At 26.2% G+C, this 16,659-nt stretch overlaps 7 protein-coding genes across 7 annotated transcripts; 3 read left to right on the top strand and 4 right to left on the bottom strand. All coding sequences in view use genetic code 12, as the record gives it.

Moving 5' to 3' along the window:
* Positions 1-292: 292 nt before the first annotated feature.
* On the top strand, positions 293-2,677 carry KGF54_001787 (uncharacterized protein; the record flags this gene model as incomplete). Its single annotated transcript, XM_051762194.1, has 1 exon — positions 293-2,677. The coding sequence occupies one exon, from the start codon at positions 293-295 to the stop codon at positions 2,675-2,677; it is 2,385 nt and encodes a 794-aa protein (XP_051621325.1).
* A 196-nt stretch (positions 2,678-2,873) lies between these two features.
* On the top strand, positions 2,874-3,839 carry KGF54_001786 (uncharacterized protein; the record flags this gene model as incomplete). The annotated part of the gene is made up of 1 exon (XM_051762193.1): positions 2,874-3,839. The coding sequence occupies one exon, from the start codon at positions 2,874-2,876 to the stop codon at positions 3,837-3,839; it is 966 nt and encodes a 321-aa protein (XP_051621324.1).
* Positions 3,840-3,909: 70 nt separating this feature from the next.
* MSN5 (karyopherin) lies at positions 3,910-7,671 on the bottom strand (the record flags this gene model as incomplete). Its single annotated transcript, XM_051762192.1, has 1 exon — positions 3,910-7,671. The coding sequence occupies one exon, from the start codon at positions 7,669-7,671 to the stop codon at positions 3,910-3,912; it is 3,762 nt and encodes a 1,253-aa protein (XP_051621323.1).
* Positions 7,672-8,345: 674 nt separating this feature from the next.
* RPF1 (rRNA-binding ribosome biosynthesis protein) lies at positions 8,346-9,233 on the bottom strand (the record flags this gene model as incomplete). Its single annotated transcript, XM_051762191.1, has 1 exon — positions 8,346-9,233. The coding sequence occupies one exon, from the start codon at positions 9,231-9,233 to the stop codon at positions 8,346-8,348; it is 888 nt and encodes a 295-aa protein (XP_051621322.1).
* Positions 9,234-9,458: 225 nt separating this feature from the next.
* Positions 9,459-10,448, top strand: KGF54_001783 (hydroxyacyl-thioester dehydratase; the record flags this gene model as incomplete). Its single annotated transcript, XM_051762190.1, has 1 exon — positions 9,459-10,448. One exon carries the CDS (start codon positions 9,459-9,461, stop codon positions 10,446-10,448), a length of 990 nt encoding a protein of 329 aa, XP_051621321.1.
* Positions 10,449-10,738: 290 nt separating this feature from the next.
* On the bottom strand, positions 10,739-12,118 carry KGF54_001782 (uncharacterized protein; the record flags this gene model as incomplete). Its single annotated transcript, XM_051762189.1, has 1 exon — positions 10,739-12,118. The coding sequence occupies one exon, from the start codon at positions 12,116-12,118 to the stop codon at positions 10,739-10,741; it is 1,380 nt and encodes a 459-aa protein (XP_051621320.1).
* A 468-nt stretch (positions 12,119-12,586) lies between these two features.
* Positions 12,587-14,758, bottom strand: VTC4 (Vtc4p; the record flags this gene model as incomplete). The annotated part of the gene is made up of 1 exon (XM_051762188.1): positions 12,587-14,758. The coding sequence occupies one exon, from the start codon at positions 14,756-14,758 to the stop codon at positions 12,587-12,589; it is 2,172 nt and encodes a 723-aa protein (XP_051621319.1).
* Between the last annotated feature and the right edge of the window lie 1,901 nt (positions 14,759-16,659).

Genomic DNA, 16,659 nt, shown 5'->3' with positions numbered 1-16,659 from the left:
AGTTGTAGTAATTCATTTTATAGAAGGTATGAATTTACAATTTGCAATTATTGCAAAAATAGTTATTATTTTTACGCGTATAAATTTTAAAAATTTTGGTAGCATTGTAAACTGTCAGAAAATTTAAAAATTTCAATTTGGTGTAAGTTTTTGTTGTCCAAGTAAATAAACTTAATTTCAATTTCATTTAAACCAACATCAGGAGCTTTTGCTCGGGATTGAGATTAATTATTCACAACTTCATATAGTAACATTTGCATTACAAAAGTTTTAACAATTAAAATATACAAAAATGCCAATTAAATCACTAGAACCATTTTTATTTGAAAGAAAATTAGCATATTCAAGCACAATTGATACTCTCACAAATGCGACAATTGGTATAGATGTTGAACATTATTTAAACAGAATATACACATTAAAGAAAGAACAGTTTTTAGCAGCAATTGGGGGAGTACCAAGCTCATTAAAAGATTATCTTTCCTCAGACTTACATGTATTCAAAGAATTCAATATTAAACCAATTTTCATAATATCAGGCTTGAATTTTCAGTCACAAGTCAAAACTTACAGAGCAAAAGAATTGACCTCAAGCGAACAAACTTTAGAAAATACTTGGAACAAAATTTCTAATCAACAAAAACAAAATCCCCATTATCATCATCATTTCCACGCTTTTGAAAATTATAGATCATTACATGAAAGCATACCGCTAGAACCATTAATCAATGACTTAATTAAATTATTTATTGAATTAGAAATCGATTATTTAGTAACTCCATATGATACATCATTTCAATTATCCTACTTATATCAAGCAAAAATTATAGATGCAATATATGGTTCCACTGATTTATTACTTACAAAGATTGATAAATTTATATTGGGGATGGAATTCCAATCAAAAGATTTTAGATATGTTGATAAACATAAAGTTTTACAAGAATTAAGAATTAATGAAAGACAATTCCAAGATTTAAGTTTAATGGTAGGATGTAATATACAACCTAATACTTTTTCCATATTCCCAAAACCATTACCAAATTATCCTCCTATCAATATTTTCAAGTACGGGTTGGATCTGATTTATCAATACGCTCAAATGAGTGGTAATCATCAAGACTTGTATGGTTATATACTAAATTTAAATGATCCAAAATTAATTGACTGGTATTTAAAAGGTCAATCAATAATCAAATTTGCGCCAATAATTACAAAAGAAGGTTATGTTGAACTATATAATGTTGAGATGACCAAATTAGGTTTAGATAAAAATGTAGATTTTCTCAGTGATGATGAAGAAAATCCAACTGATGAATCTGGTAACAACACTCCAGCAAGACCTTTAGTTAAAATCCCAAATAATTTACATGAAATAATATCTCAGAGATTACCACCCGAACTATATTATTATGAATCCTTAGGATTATTACCTTTGCAATTATTGAGTTCTATTGCAAGAGGTAGATTGGATTTAAGACCACCACCAGAACTAGGAAGATGTGAAAATTATAAAAAATTAATCAATTCAAAATTTTATAATAATTTATTGGATCAACAATACAATCTCATTACACAATTATTGGCAAGATATTATCAGGTCAAGAAAATTAATGTCCATTTTTGGTTTACTGATAATGTATTGGAATTGAATAATAGGATGAACCCGCCAATTGCTAGAAAAGTTGAAAACTTATTTATGAAGTCATCAGATAAAGTATTCAATATAAAGAATTTATTTGCCAATAAATTGGTTGGAAATTATAAACTTGAAAATGATACAGATACAATAGAAACTCAAGTAGATGTTATTTCTTCAGCATTTATAAGGACTTTGTACTTGTACGGAATCATAGATGAGAAACAACAATTATCATCAATTGGTAAAATATTGCAAGAGTTCTCAAGTAAGAATAGTGATGTTAGTGACGAAGATTTCGAACATCTTGTACTTATACTATTATTATTAAAAGAATCTTACCATTTAACTGATTTAAATCAAGATTATTTTTCAGTTGATAGACCATATAAAGATTTAATGAATGAACCAAATCATGAATTAAACGAAACTGAAAACAAATACATATCATTAATTTCAAGAATTTTAAGTTTAAAAAAATTTAATGCAACACCAATAAATTATCAGGGACCAATTTCAAGAAACTTGTTAAATTTCAGAAGTTCAATTGAATTTGTGAATAAAAACTTAGCACAGACCATTGAAGTATTGATGACTGATTTAGTAGTACGTCAAGAAAAAAACAATGTAAAATTAAATTATAATAAAGATGATTGGTATAAATTAATAAATCAAATTCCATTTTTCAGAACTATGAATAATACAATAATGGGAATAATAAGTGAAATTTACTTTGAAATTGTTTTGAAAAAATTGAAAAATGGTTCATTACCAAAACCGGAAGCTATACATTTTGCAAAAGATCATTTAATTAATAATGTATTCCAAGTTCATTCAAGTACTCATAACATCAATGTACATGGTATAAATGCTATCACAGCTGATCAAATAGTGAAAGATTTTGATTCTGCTATAAGTTGGTGGGGTTTGTTTGCAAAATTCATGAAAGAAGTTAATAAAAATGATACTAAACTATGTTCTAATACTTTATTAAAAGAAGTTGAAGATGCTGATAAATTTCTCAAGGACTTAACTTAGGAGTTTTACTTTTTTTTTGTTTTTTTGAATGATTGCAGTCATAATGATGTTTGTAACTTGTACTTTATAGATAGTGATATTTACAATAAAAGTTCTGTTTTTGATTTATAACGGTTATTCGAGAACCAAACAAAATAATTTAATTTTTCAAAAATCCGATTCTTTTGAAATTTCTTATTTGCAGCAACAACAAAAAATGTCACTAAAGATACGGCAACTCAATCAATTGACAAAATGTTCACTTAGATCGTTAACAACAACATCAACTGATTCAGCAATACCAATATCAAAACCAAAAGTAACAGGATCAGGACCGTTCGCAGAATTTCCAAATTTCAAAACAATAGGAAACCCATCAAACATACTATCAGTATCCTTACCACAATCATCACAATTTTATATCAATACAAGTTCATTATTAGGTATAAATGGAGATTTAGACTCTATAACTTACAAAAGTTTTAATTTTTTTGGTAAATTTTTTCAAATTTTAAAGTCTTCCAAAAGTTCAAATTTAATAATTAATGGGAATTTAAATTACAAAATTTTAAAAATTAATAAAGAGTCAAATTGGAGTATCTATAATATAAATAAAATTGTAGGATGGTCAAGAGGCAGCTTGCAGTTCACACCAAAAAACGACACAAGTATCTTACAAGTCAAAGGATCAGGTAATTTAGTAATTAACGGAGGGGAAGTTTCCAAAATACTAGAATTTGAAATTGACCCCAAATCAGAAATACTAATAAACCCCATATCATTAATTGCCATAAATTCAGCTAATACAACATTGGAACCAACTATAATTACTCCAAATAAATATGAATTACATACTTTAGATCATACTTTTGAATGGCCTTCATGGTTAGTTCAACCAATTAAGAATTTTAATAAGTCAGTTAGGGAAGTGAGTAAAAAGACTTGGAAACCTGTTAAAGATACTTTTGAACCTGTCGCTCCTTATTTAAGACCAGTTTCTCAATTTTTGGGTAAAATTTGGAACTTTTTGTATCTGCATATAAATGGAAGGTTTATTAGAGCTAAACCAATTTACTATAAGATACAAGGTCCGTCCAAGATTTTAATTGATAATGAATTGATGATACCAAACAACAAAATGTTCACAAGTAAAGAGATTAATTATATTTTCAGTAAACAATAGCCGAACAATTCATAATATTTATACATTTTATATTTCATTATTACATTGTATCTTTATATATGTCATACTCTTACAATTCTTCTCCAAATAAATTACCTAATGCACCATTTTCAACAAATGGATCATTCATAACATCAGAATTCCCAGCTCCTACTTTTTTTCTTTTGGATATATTATCTAATTCTTTTTTTCTTTTATTGAGCTCTTCATTATCATTGAAATTTGAACCATTATCTTTCGAAGTTTTAATTAATTCTAATAGTGCTGATCTTTGATGTCTTATTGATTTTGAAGAAACTAGTAAATTTTCAAAATGTGAAATATCTTGTGGTTTAATATTTGGTAGATTTGCGATTAATATTCTTGCTGCGTAATCATTTTTGGATCTTAATTGACAATATAATGATGTTAATGCTATAGCTGCTTCTCCGTGAGTTTCTATAAAGTAATCATCCAATAATACTTGAAGTAATGCTTTTATCAAGTAATCACTTAGGAATTTATCAACTTCATCATCTTTCAAAGTTACTTCTGTTATTATATTTCTAATGACTAAAATTGTATTAAATGAACATTTTGTATCTTTAAAAGTTATAATGTGACAGCATATCTTTAAAAACGGAGCCAATACTTCTTTCTTCTCGATGACTAATTTCCTACACGCAAATTGAGTATCTGACATTGTTTTAGCATTGAATTGACCAACAATATCCATTAAAAGTCTAACAACAGTTGCAGTTAATTGTCTTAACATATGTTCTTCCATCATTTCTTCAGATAATGTTTCATCGTCTTCATTACCTTGTAGTTGTAATCCATTTTTATATACTCTATCCCATTTTGATACAATTAAATCATCAATATCATTCAATGCAGTTGGTAATAATTCACTCATAAATACTTCAACAAACTTTACAGGACAAAACTTTATAACAACTCTAAGACAACTATTTATCATATGTTTCCAAGAATGTAGTGTTACACCTACTGTATCGCCTGCTACAGCTTTCCAAATCATTGATGCTATATTGGGTATTTCATATAATGTATCTTCTAATTGAGCTAATGAACCAACTGTTAAGAATGCATATTCTCTTGTATATCTGATTAAATGTCCCACAGAATCAGCAAAATCTCTTAATGTCAAAGCAGCTTTCACATTTTCTTCTATAAAAGTTTCTTTTGATTGGATTGATACACCTTGTTGCCAAAATCTTTCAGTACAACTATATTTAACAAAACTTTGAACTTCAGCTGGTAAGTCTGTCCAATTTGCTGGATCATGATATGCTTGAATTTGAGTTAATAGTTGTAATACATGAGGTACAATAGGTTGAACTCTTGGTTTCCATAATTTCAATAAATTTAAATATTCCGGCAGTTCATGATTTAATTTTTCTATACTATATTGAATAAAAATTCTAGTTGCTCTTATGGGGAATATGGAACTCCAATGATCTTTCAAATTTGTTTTTAATTGTTTACCTTCATCATCCATTGTAGCTTCTAAAAGATTTGTAGTTGCAGTGATACCTCTTTTTTGAAAATATGATGCAATTTGTACTATACCAATTCTTTCCATAAACCAATGTAAATCCATTAAGCCCTTTTCGGTTTCTGGTGCTGACCAAGCAGCTAAATCCGGATCAACAATTTTAGCAAATAAGTCATTTTTATCATCAATTGATGATCTTGAAGCAATTACTAATAAAAATGATTTGAAAGCGACATTTTCGTGTTCACTAACTTTTTTTGACGATAAAATATTAGCAACAACATTTTCTAAATCATTAAATATTTTTTTTAATGCTTCTGGCATTATATAAGCTAATCTATTTAATTCAGTACCACAACTTGCTCTTAAATCTCTTATTAATTCCATATCATCATCTGAGATATTTGGTGGGTATGGGAATGTAGCTGTTGTTAAAATCTTTTCCAATATTTGAAACATTAATCCACTATTAACATCTTTTAAAAGTGGTGCAAATTGAACTAATGTTTGAACTTGTCTTCGTATTATCAAAGGTGATGCTAAATTCATTGCTAATAATCTTTCACCCAATTGTATAACTAGTTTATATAATCTATCATTAATTTCATCAAAATCTTCTCCGTTATACCAAATTTTCCATCTCGATATACCTCTTATACTATTTTCAATAGTATTAAATTGTGAAGATCCATAATTGAATGCTTTTGATTTTTCATCAATGTTGTAATTATTAATACATTGATTTCCAACTTCTGAACTGAAAAAATTTTGTAATCTATTTTCTAACCATAATAATCCATCTTCTGGTTTTTTACAAACTGTTATTCTTATAATGTCTTCATTGAATTTTCTATAATTTTGTAAAAAACTTGTTGCATCAGGTGTTGAATCAAAGTCGACATCAAAGAATTTCTTGGAAACATGCTCATCATCCAATAAGAAATTTATAGTTCTATCAGCTGCAATATCCAATAACTTCATCATAACGTTTATAATTTGTGGTTTAGCACTTAATTCATCATATCTTAGTATTGTTACCCACATCTGTAGTGATAATCCACTAATGATTAAACTTGGATGATCAGTTGTTCTCAAAACTAAACTAAGATATCCATCAACCTCACTTCGACTCCAATCTATTTTATGTTTGGAAGATATATTTAAATATTCACTCAATGATACAATCATTTCCACTGTTTTTTTCAATAACGAATAAACTTGTTCATCAATATCATCTGGATCTAATTGTAATGATTGATAGAATTGTGATAGTTTGTTGATACCTTCCGTCGTGAAAATTGAACCTATAAAAAAATCAAAATCTTCATCTTGTGAATAAGTTCTGGTGAATATAATATGTAGACAATCAACTGCTAGAGTTTTGATTTTGACATTATTTATAGTTAATAGATTTATTAAAGTTTGCATAATATTTTGTTCTCTTAGTACTGATGGATGAACCCAGTGCAAACAGGTTTTAAAAGTTCCTAAAATTTTGGTGATAAATCTTTGAAAATCATCATTATTATAATCGTTACTTGATATGATTTCTTGTAAAAAATTTGACCATGTAATAAACCATCCATCAGTTGATGCTTTGCAGATTGTAATATTTGCGTTATTTTCATATATTAAATCCAAAACTTTGTTTGGCGTTACTATTAATACAGATAATTGGTTTAGTATAACACTATTCTTCGACGCTATTGGATCATCCAATAAGTAAATATCTTCAAAAAATGTTCTTATTATTATTAATGATAATTCACGACATGTTATATTACTATTCCATAAATTCCATAAATCTGAATCCAAAGAAACCCAACCATCTTCAGCTTCTTGCGCTGTCACGTTATGTTTTGAAGATGATGTTGATGATTTTCCATTTTCTTCATCATTTCTTGTATTAATAGGCAGAATATTTTCAGTTTCTTCTTGATCTTCTCTAGTCTTAATAAGATAACAACCCCAAATTCTTTTAGCTAATGCAACCCATAAAAATGCAATTTTTTCTTTAATATAATGAGGATCGTTATTTTCAACTTTATTTGATAATTCAATTATCCAATTTTTTATTGCAGATATTTTTGTTGAATCAAATGTATGAAATTTATATCTTATGGACCCTTGTAATAATGATAGACCAAAATGCCTTACGATATAATTTGATCCATTATTTTCTGGTAATGCTAATTGAAATCCCCAATAAGGTGATTCATCATTTGATTTTATAGTTTCTAAGAATTCTTGTGCTTCTCTTCTTTGTTGATTTGTTGATTTTGGATCATAAACTAAATTTAGAGCTGATATAATTTGTTGAACACCTCCACTATCCATTATATAATTATGAGAATTGATTTGTCAATTGATACGTAATGATGGTTTGCTATGATGATAAAACAAGTAAGAAGTATAAATTATAAGTAAAATTATAAGAATTTGTTATACGATTGAGTGTTGTAAATATTGTAATGGAAATGTTTTAAATGAGAAAAATAAACCCTCAAATTGAATAATGAGATTGAATAAATGATTCAATGTAAAATTAAAGTAGTAAGATTATTGTTTATTAGTAATATGAAAATAGTTAGTAGGTATAAGGTTGGTTATGAATTGATTTGATTTAAGATAAAAAGTCCGAAAATTGAATGATATATTTATAAATTGGTTGTAAAAAAAAATATAAATAAATAATAGTTAATGTTATGGTGAGAATATTGTTGTTTTTTTATTTATAATTTTTATTTAGATTTTTATTTATTAATAAGATTTGAATTTCACGCAATTTATTTTAGATTTACGCATCTTTATTATATAAAGAGAATATCAAGATTGCAAATTATACTTGAAATCAAGTAATTAAATTATAATATGTTTAAGAATACCAGCGGGATGGTGGCTACAATTAAGTAGGATTCATTGTATCTCTCATAGAGAAAATCATTATTCTATGCAAATTATCTATTGTAATATAATCATTTCAAATTTGGAACAAATATATACACAATAATCTATAAATAAAACTTCTTTTTATCTCTTTCCATATCAGGTTTAAATTGCCAAACAACATCACCTCTTATTCCCTTTTGCATTCTTCTTAATTTCAAAGTAAATTGAGGACCTAATTCTTGTAATCCAACTTTTTCTTCATTTCTAAATACATATCTATGTCTTCTTAAAAAAATATAATCTCTTTGATTATGTAATGTAATAACTTGTCTACCTTGAATTTCTGGTTGATGTGGAAAAATTGATTGAAATAATCTACCTATAGTTTTACCTAATCTTGTATTAAAATTATTTAATACTAATTCTGGTATATGATCAGTTGCTCTACCATGACCTTTTATTCTTTTACCATCTATTATTGAACTTATTGAGAAATAGAATGTTGGGCCCTCTGGTAAATTTATTATTGTTAATCCTGTTACTTTTTTTTTATCTTCATTTATAATCATTAAAGTTGTAAAATTTCGATTTGAACAAAATTCTGACATTTGATATATATCAAATTCTTTTTTCCTTTTTATAAATGTTACATTTGGTAAAAAATCCATTAACATATCTGCAAATTCATAAGCTGGTTTTTTAGCTCCAATAGATGTAGTTATTAATATCTTGGGTTCTTTTGTTAAATTTTGAAAATATTCTTCAAATTCATCATTTCCTTCAATTTCTTGAGTAATTGTCTCATCATATATTCTTTTAGAATCTATTGTGTCCGGTATATTTTGAGCAATTCTAATTTCTCTTAATTCTGGATTTAATCTTTCTTCTTCTGCTCTTTCTGCTCTTACTTTATGACGTTCTTTATCTTTTTGTTTTTTTATATTTGTATATACTTGTTGCCTTCTTTGTTTATTCTTTATATTCTTTAATGCTTCACTCGTCGTACTCATTGTTGTTGTTGTTGTTATTGTTGTGTAGGTGGTTGTAGTAATCTGATTAAAGAGATGAGATAAGTTTCAAATGTCTTGAAGTACAAAAATTCAAATTTTCCCTGTTTGAATAACAAACACAAAAACATGAGTTCTCGAATTTTATAAATACCAAAATCATTAAATAACTTCAAACAGAAGTGTTCTATCAACAACTAATATAATGATTCAATATAAATAGTACCTATGACCAAAATATCGAAAGACATAATAAACAATTGGTCAAATCTTATAAGACAAAAAGTTTTTAAATTTAAAGATACAAATTCAATTGGTCCACAATCAAATTTGTTAACCCTACTAAATCAAATATTAAAAATAACTACTGATAAATACGAAATTAGTTCAAAAAATTGGTTCAATGGATTTAATTTCTTGTTCTGCAATCAAGACAACGTCAACGTAGGTAGTGATGGATACGATAATTATCAAGCACCAGTTGATTCAAATAATCATCAATTATTCTTGAGAAGATTATGGGTAAAAGGTGATTTGAATTTTTTACAACCTTCACCACCAATTAATTCAAGTCTTGAATGTATTGAAAAAATCAAGAATGTTAGATTTATAAACGAAAATGTATTTGTACAAATTGAAAGAAAATTTTATGAGCTATTGAAAATTAATGGAAATAATGAAAAAAGTAGTGAGGATAATTTAAAATTAATTGAGAATAGAGTAATGATGTATACTAATCAACTATATCATCAATCACCACCACCAACGGAGGATTCAAAAATTAGTATAAAAAGTGATGAAAAAATTTCAATAAAATTTAAAATATCACCAATTGATTTATTAAAATATAGTATGTTAACATATAATTTACATAAAATTCATTATGATTTTAAATATGCCCATTCAATCGAAAATTTACCAGCTCTTTTAGTTCACGGTCCACTACAAATCACATTATTATTATATTACTTCCAACACAAGTACCCTAATTTAACACCAAAAAATTTCACATATAGAACTTTTCAACCATGTTTTTGTGGTGATGAAGTGGGGATAGTTATTGAAAAACTAAGTAGTGAAGTTGGGGTGAAAAAATTAATAAATCAGTTTGAACAAAAGAAAGAAGATGGTGAGACTGAAGAAGAAGTGTTTTTTGAGTTGAGTTTGATTAATGTTGAGACTGGTAAGGCTTATATGAGAGGTAAATTAATATGCTAACAATATTTGATGCCTTATAATTTATAATTGTATATTATGTAATGAATGAATGAAATTAATTTAGAGGTATTTGTATACGTAGTTTACTTAGTTTCAATGAGGATGCTTTCTCAGTGAAATTGTTTTCCTTTTTTTTTTATCCAAAACTAGACTATTGTAAACTTTATTTGTAACAGTTTTGCAACCGAAAAAATTAAAAAAAAATCTATTTTAATACAGCATCTAAATAGAAGAACAAAAACTATTTTTAGGCTTTCATTTTACACAATCTATTATATTATCCAAATATATCATAAATCTAAAGTAGCTCTAACTTTCCCAATACAATAATCCAAATATTCCTTTTTATAACCTTCATGATTTAAACTAACATCACCAGCTAATTCACTAATAATTTCATCATTACCACCAACTAGTACCATTCCACGAGGCATACTTGATAAATCAGGAATAGGTTCTACCACTATTCCATCAAAGATTAAACTTGTAATGTTATTTGAAGTTTGACGACCGAAAAATGCTGCCCATCCTGCTGATTTTATAATGGGGAAATTTACTAGATCTCCTAAAACGAAAAAATAGGGGATGGTAAGTATTGAATTATCTAATTGTAAATATTCATTTGTTTGGATTTGATTAGTTGATGAAATGAATTGATTTTGTAATGATTTTGATAAGTATTGTAAATTATTATATTTTGAATTACACCAAATATTTAAATTTGAATTTATAATTTTATCAGTTGTTGTCGTCAAATTCCCATTGGATTCTTCTTTTGCAATTCTAGTGTTTAGATAAATGTTTACTCCACATTTTTCAATAGATTCTTGGACCATAGTTTTGAATTCGACGCTTAATGGTTCATTAGGAAATAAATCATGTGGATGGATTAAATTAATACATTTTTGGGGAAATTTTGTTGCTATATCACCTGCAATTTCTATACCTACTGCTCCTGCACCAATAACTGATATTGTTTCAGCTTCAGATATTTTATTGTAAGCATTGGACATTTCATTTTGGAAAATTTCAAAAGTTTGAGATTTAGGGGTTGTAGGCCAATTTCGATCCCTACCTGATGCCATTATCACAAAATCATATTCGATTTCACCAATTAAATTTTCAATTTTTGGATCTTCTTGTTCTGGAGTGGTGGTATTTAATTTATATTTTGCTATTGTAGTATCTAAAAATGTACATTCACCTTGTACGTAATTTATTTCTATAAAATTAGACCATTCTTCTAGGTTGTTAACGTACCAAGAATCATCAAATTTTTGATTATTAGATATAATATGATTGAATCTTAAATGATCTAATTTATTAAATGGTATATATTGAGTTTCTGAAAATTTCAAGTCTACTATACATTTAGGTATACCTAAAATATTTAAAAATCCATTTCTTGGTTCAATTAAAGTTATTGAAATCTTTTTTTGAGAGTTGGTTTGTTTTAATTCTTTTAATTTTGATGTTAGATTTAGTTGTAATGCTCTTATGGCTGATAATCCAGCATAGGACCCTCCTATTACTAAAATATTTGTTTTGAAATTTTGAGGCTTGTTTGAGAATTTCAATAATTGTATACTGTTTGTTAATAATTCTTCATAAGATTTAGTAGCTGGTATTGGATTATTATTTATGATATTATTACTACTTATAGTCAGCATTGATCTAGTTCCTATATTATTTATTGGTTTTAAAAATTTCTTTGTTGCTTTAAAACTATTCAAATTAATTTGATTTTTAAATAATCTGCCAAAATATATTTTATTAGTGTACATAGTTAAAAATTATTTATCTTTTCCATCAATTTTATCAATTTAATATTTTTATTTTTTATTTTTTTTTTTTTATTTTTTTTTTTTTTTTTTTTTTTTTTTTTTTTTTTTTTTTTTCGCTGCGATTAAACTCATTTATATACAGAATCATTCCCGATTCGGAATCATTTGCGATTTATTGAATTTTTCAAATATCGGATTTTTTTATTGTATAGCCTTATGCATTCCGATATATACAGAACAATTTTTCATTAACAACTGACCAACTGTGAATTTAAATAAAAACAATACGCTTTCAATTGATTATATAATATACACATCTAGAAGTTATTCATATTCAACAATGACTTCTCCAAATTATTCTAAAAATTTAAAAATAAAAGTAGTAAAAGTACTTAAAAACAAAAATAAACAAATCATATTTGGACCAATTTTATCACCATAAGCAACTGGATTTTTCTCTCTAATGTTAATAACTCTCCAAATATATCTATAAATAGCATAAGATAAAGTAAATAAAGCAGTTATAAAAAATCCAATACTTGCAGTTAATGCAGAATTTGTACCATAATTTAATAAAGTTGTAGCAGTAAATCCTAATAACATTCCAATACTAATCCAGCTTAAAAAAGTTCTTTCATTAGCAAAATAAACTTTTGGTTCAATTCTAATTGGAACACAAATAGTTTTACCTTTTGGTAATTTATCTTTAAAAGTTGAATTTAAATCATAATTTGTACCTGCTTTTACAGTAAATGTTCTATCATCATTAAAATAATGTAAAAATTGTCCATATAAATGATAAAAGAAATTTTTAATTGGTGAATTTGAAGTTCTTGAAGTATATGTAGATGGTAATAATAAAGGAGTTTGTTCATCTAAATCATCTTCTAATGGATTTGTATCATTTGAGAAATGTACACCAGTATATGAACTTCCGGTAAATTCTTCTTCATCTAATTCATTACCACTTGTACTTGAACCCAATCTACTTTGTTGTTGATTTTGATGTCGTTGAATACCATATTCTTCAATGATTTTTGGTTTTCTAATATCAACATCCATTTGAGTATACCAAAATGGTAATAAATCAACATAATCAGTTAATAAAGTAGCACCACCATGTATAAATTTTGAAAATTTTGGTACTGCTTCAACTAAATGAGAACTAATTAATTCTCTAATCCAAGCTGGTGGTTCTTGACCTAATTGAGTTTGTAATTTAACTTCTAAAACAGCATAAGGAAATCTACAAACATCTTTTTCACTTAATTGAGGAAATGGATAATCAACTCCAATATCAGTTCTTCTCCAATTATTGTGAGTTCTATCATATCCATCAAAATCATCTTCTCTAACCATTGTTAACTCAGTATCTAAAGAAATTCTAACTCTTGCATCACCAGGTAATTGGAAAGCTGTTCTATTATAAAAAGATCTCATAACTGGTCTATATTTTTCTTTTAAAATTCTATATTGAACTTCTTGAGCTAATCTTTCTAAATTTTCAATTTCTTGTGGTGATTTTTTACCTTCTTTTCTCATTTTATCAAATACTTCACTTGCTTTTAAATCTCCTGTTAAAAAAGAATTAACTTTTTTCTCCTTTAAACAAAATCTTGCTTTGACTGATTTTTCACCAGTCCAATCTTCTCTATGAGTTTTTCTTTCAACAAAAATTTGATCACTTTTCATACCACCATACCATCTTAATCTAATAGCTTCTGCACCTTCATCTTTTCTCAATCTACCATAATATAAATCCATATCTTTATTATCAAAATAAATAGAAGTAATAGCAGAATCTTCAGGTTCAAATTCTTTATCAGCATTAAAAACCAAAACAGGTAAATGTTTCAATATAATTAATTTTAATTCAGTAATATTATCTGGATGAACCCAATATTTTGTAGTTTGTCTAACAAAATTTTGTTGAGAACCACCAGCTGATGAATCACCTTTTATTGGATTACCTCTTGTTCTAACTAAATCATATAATTTAGATAATTTAACAATTAAATTATCATAATTATCTTTATAAAAAGGTTTTGAATTTAATCTTGCTTGGAAAACAGGTTTCAAATGAAAATGAGTTGTTTTATCATGTTTTTTAATAATTTTTTGAAATCCAGTATAATTTAATCTTGTAAATTTAGCTAAATCATGAACATCAGCAATAATATCAGATAATTCTTCTTCTAAATCTTCAAAATCTTGTTCTTGTGGAGGATTTTGAACTAATGGATCATTATTTTGATATCTATGTAAAGAATTAACAACTTCATGAACATATTTTTCACTTTCTTTAATTCTTCTATTAACTTCAGTATTTTTAACTTTTGTAAATGAATAAACTTTATCTAATTCAATTTCTAATTGATTTAAAAAATCTTCTTCTAATTCATTATTCCATATATAATCATTATCTTTTAAACCTTTTTTCAATTGATGTTTTAAATCATCATATGATATATAATAAAATGAATAATTTTTAATTAACGCTTTTCTTAAATGTTCACCAAATTTCATTTATTCTAAGCGATTGTAAATTGAACTGATTTTAAATATATTATTAAAATGTTGTCGATAATGAATGTAATATAAAATTATGAATTGAAAATTAATATAAAATTTGAATCGATGGTTGTAAATATGTATATGATAAAATAGAAACTGTTTGCTTTTTAATATTAATTTATTATTTAATTTTGTGTTAAGATAACAGAAATATATATATAAATTTCAATTAATAATTATAGTCTTTAAATATGTGCCAAATATTGAAATTAATTAGGTAATGATTAATTGATGAATGTTGATATTCTAATTGATTGTATAAATTTTATAATTGAACAAAATATTTTCAATTATTAAATTTTAAACAAATAAGATTTAATTTAATCTCTGAAAATTTATAAGATTTATTTCTTATAAGATTAAGTAAGTCAATTATAAGTATTAAATTAATTAAATTGGACCAAATAACTAATTAGTAAGTTAATGTTACATTTTCTTTTTTACATAACAATTATGAAATGATAATAAATTAGCCTTGCACGTGGTGGTAAGAAGATAATTTAATTATATTTTTAAATAATAAATACGAGAATTCTCGATATTTGAAAAAATCATGTGGTAGTAATGAGTTATTTCGGCAGCTGGTAGCGAACTTCATCAATTTTGAATATAATTACACCATTAAAAAATTAAAAGTTACTGAAAAATATTAAAACATTATATTGATAAATCTATGAGTAAAATAAAAAAACATAACATAGAGTAACCAATAATAAAACATTTGGGTTGTATGAGGTATTTGATTTAGGTACTACTAATATTTTTAAATTTTTTCAGAACTATTGAAATCTAGACGAAGTAAATCTTCAATTACGTTTAACGATATATCCAAATGCTTTAGTGAAATCGGAAGTATTTGAACACATAAAAATGCATAGCAAATATTATAATCAGCGATAACAAGTTTTTTTAAGATAGTAAGTTTAATAAATTTACCAACACTGGTATGAAAATTATAATTCCCAAATCCAAAAATAATAGTTCGTATTCGCTACCACTTAAAGTTTCAGAAAAGCTCGACTTAATATTTGTGCCATGTTTTAGAATGAAATATCCCATTGATTGTACATTGGATGCATTATATTCTGGGCACCAGTTGTTGGTAAAGCCACTTGGTTCATTTTCAGTGGCTTGTATACATAATTTATATCCATTTTCATTCAAAAATAAATCAAGCTAGAGCCAAACACATTATTTTAGCTTATTCTCATCATTTTACCTTATTATTCATAGTTGAAAAATAAACCCACAAGTTATCAAATTGTAGTTGATGTCCTCAATATGATTGTTGATGCACACTATTATGAAGATTTTAAATTTGAATATCAATTGCCTTGAGAAAGGTAAATTTAGCATAAAACTTCACCTTCTTATTTCTACGCTCATTGATAGTACGAACCAATAAGTTATGAATTTCTAATGGTAGATCCACCACACAAACCTATGTCAACAAAATTTCATTCTTCGCAAAATCAACCCAATATCTTTCTTGGGCCACTTTGAATTATAAATGGAGGATAAGTTATAAGTTTGATCTGTAAATTGTAACTTGTCCTGAAAACATAATTAATGACTCTCGTTTCAAACTAAGAGAAGGAACTGATTTTTTTGCAAAATTGGGATATTCTATATGTGGTTTTTATATTCCGTTCACGTGCCAAGGATATTATTTACCGAAATATATCCATACATACATAAAGATAATATGGAGTTAAGTATTATCGGATCATTATAGTAAGTCAACTAAGTAGTGTCGGTGTTTTACACAAGTATGAATGACTATCTCGTTCATTGACTTAATACAAAATACTAAATAAAGTAAAAACAATCAGAACACAATAAAATATTTCCAA

Source organism: Candida jiufengensis (genome assembly GCF_024610255.1).
Source record: "Candida jiufengensis strain CBS 10846 chromosome Unknown scaffold5, whole genome shotgun sequence".
Lineage (NCBI taxonomy): Eukaryota > Fungi > Ascomycota > Pichiomycetes > Serinales > Debaryomycetaceae > Lodderomyces > Lodderomyces jiufengensis.
This window is presented reverse-complemented; position numbering and strand designations above follow the sequence as displayed.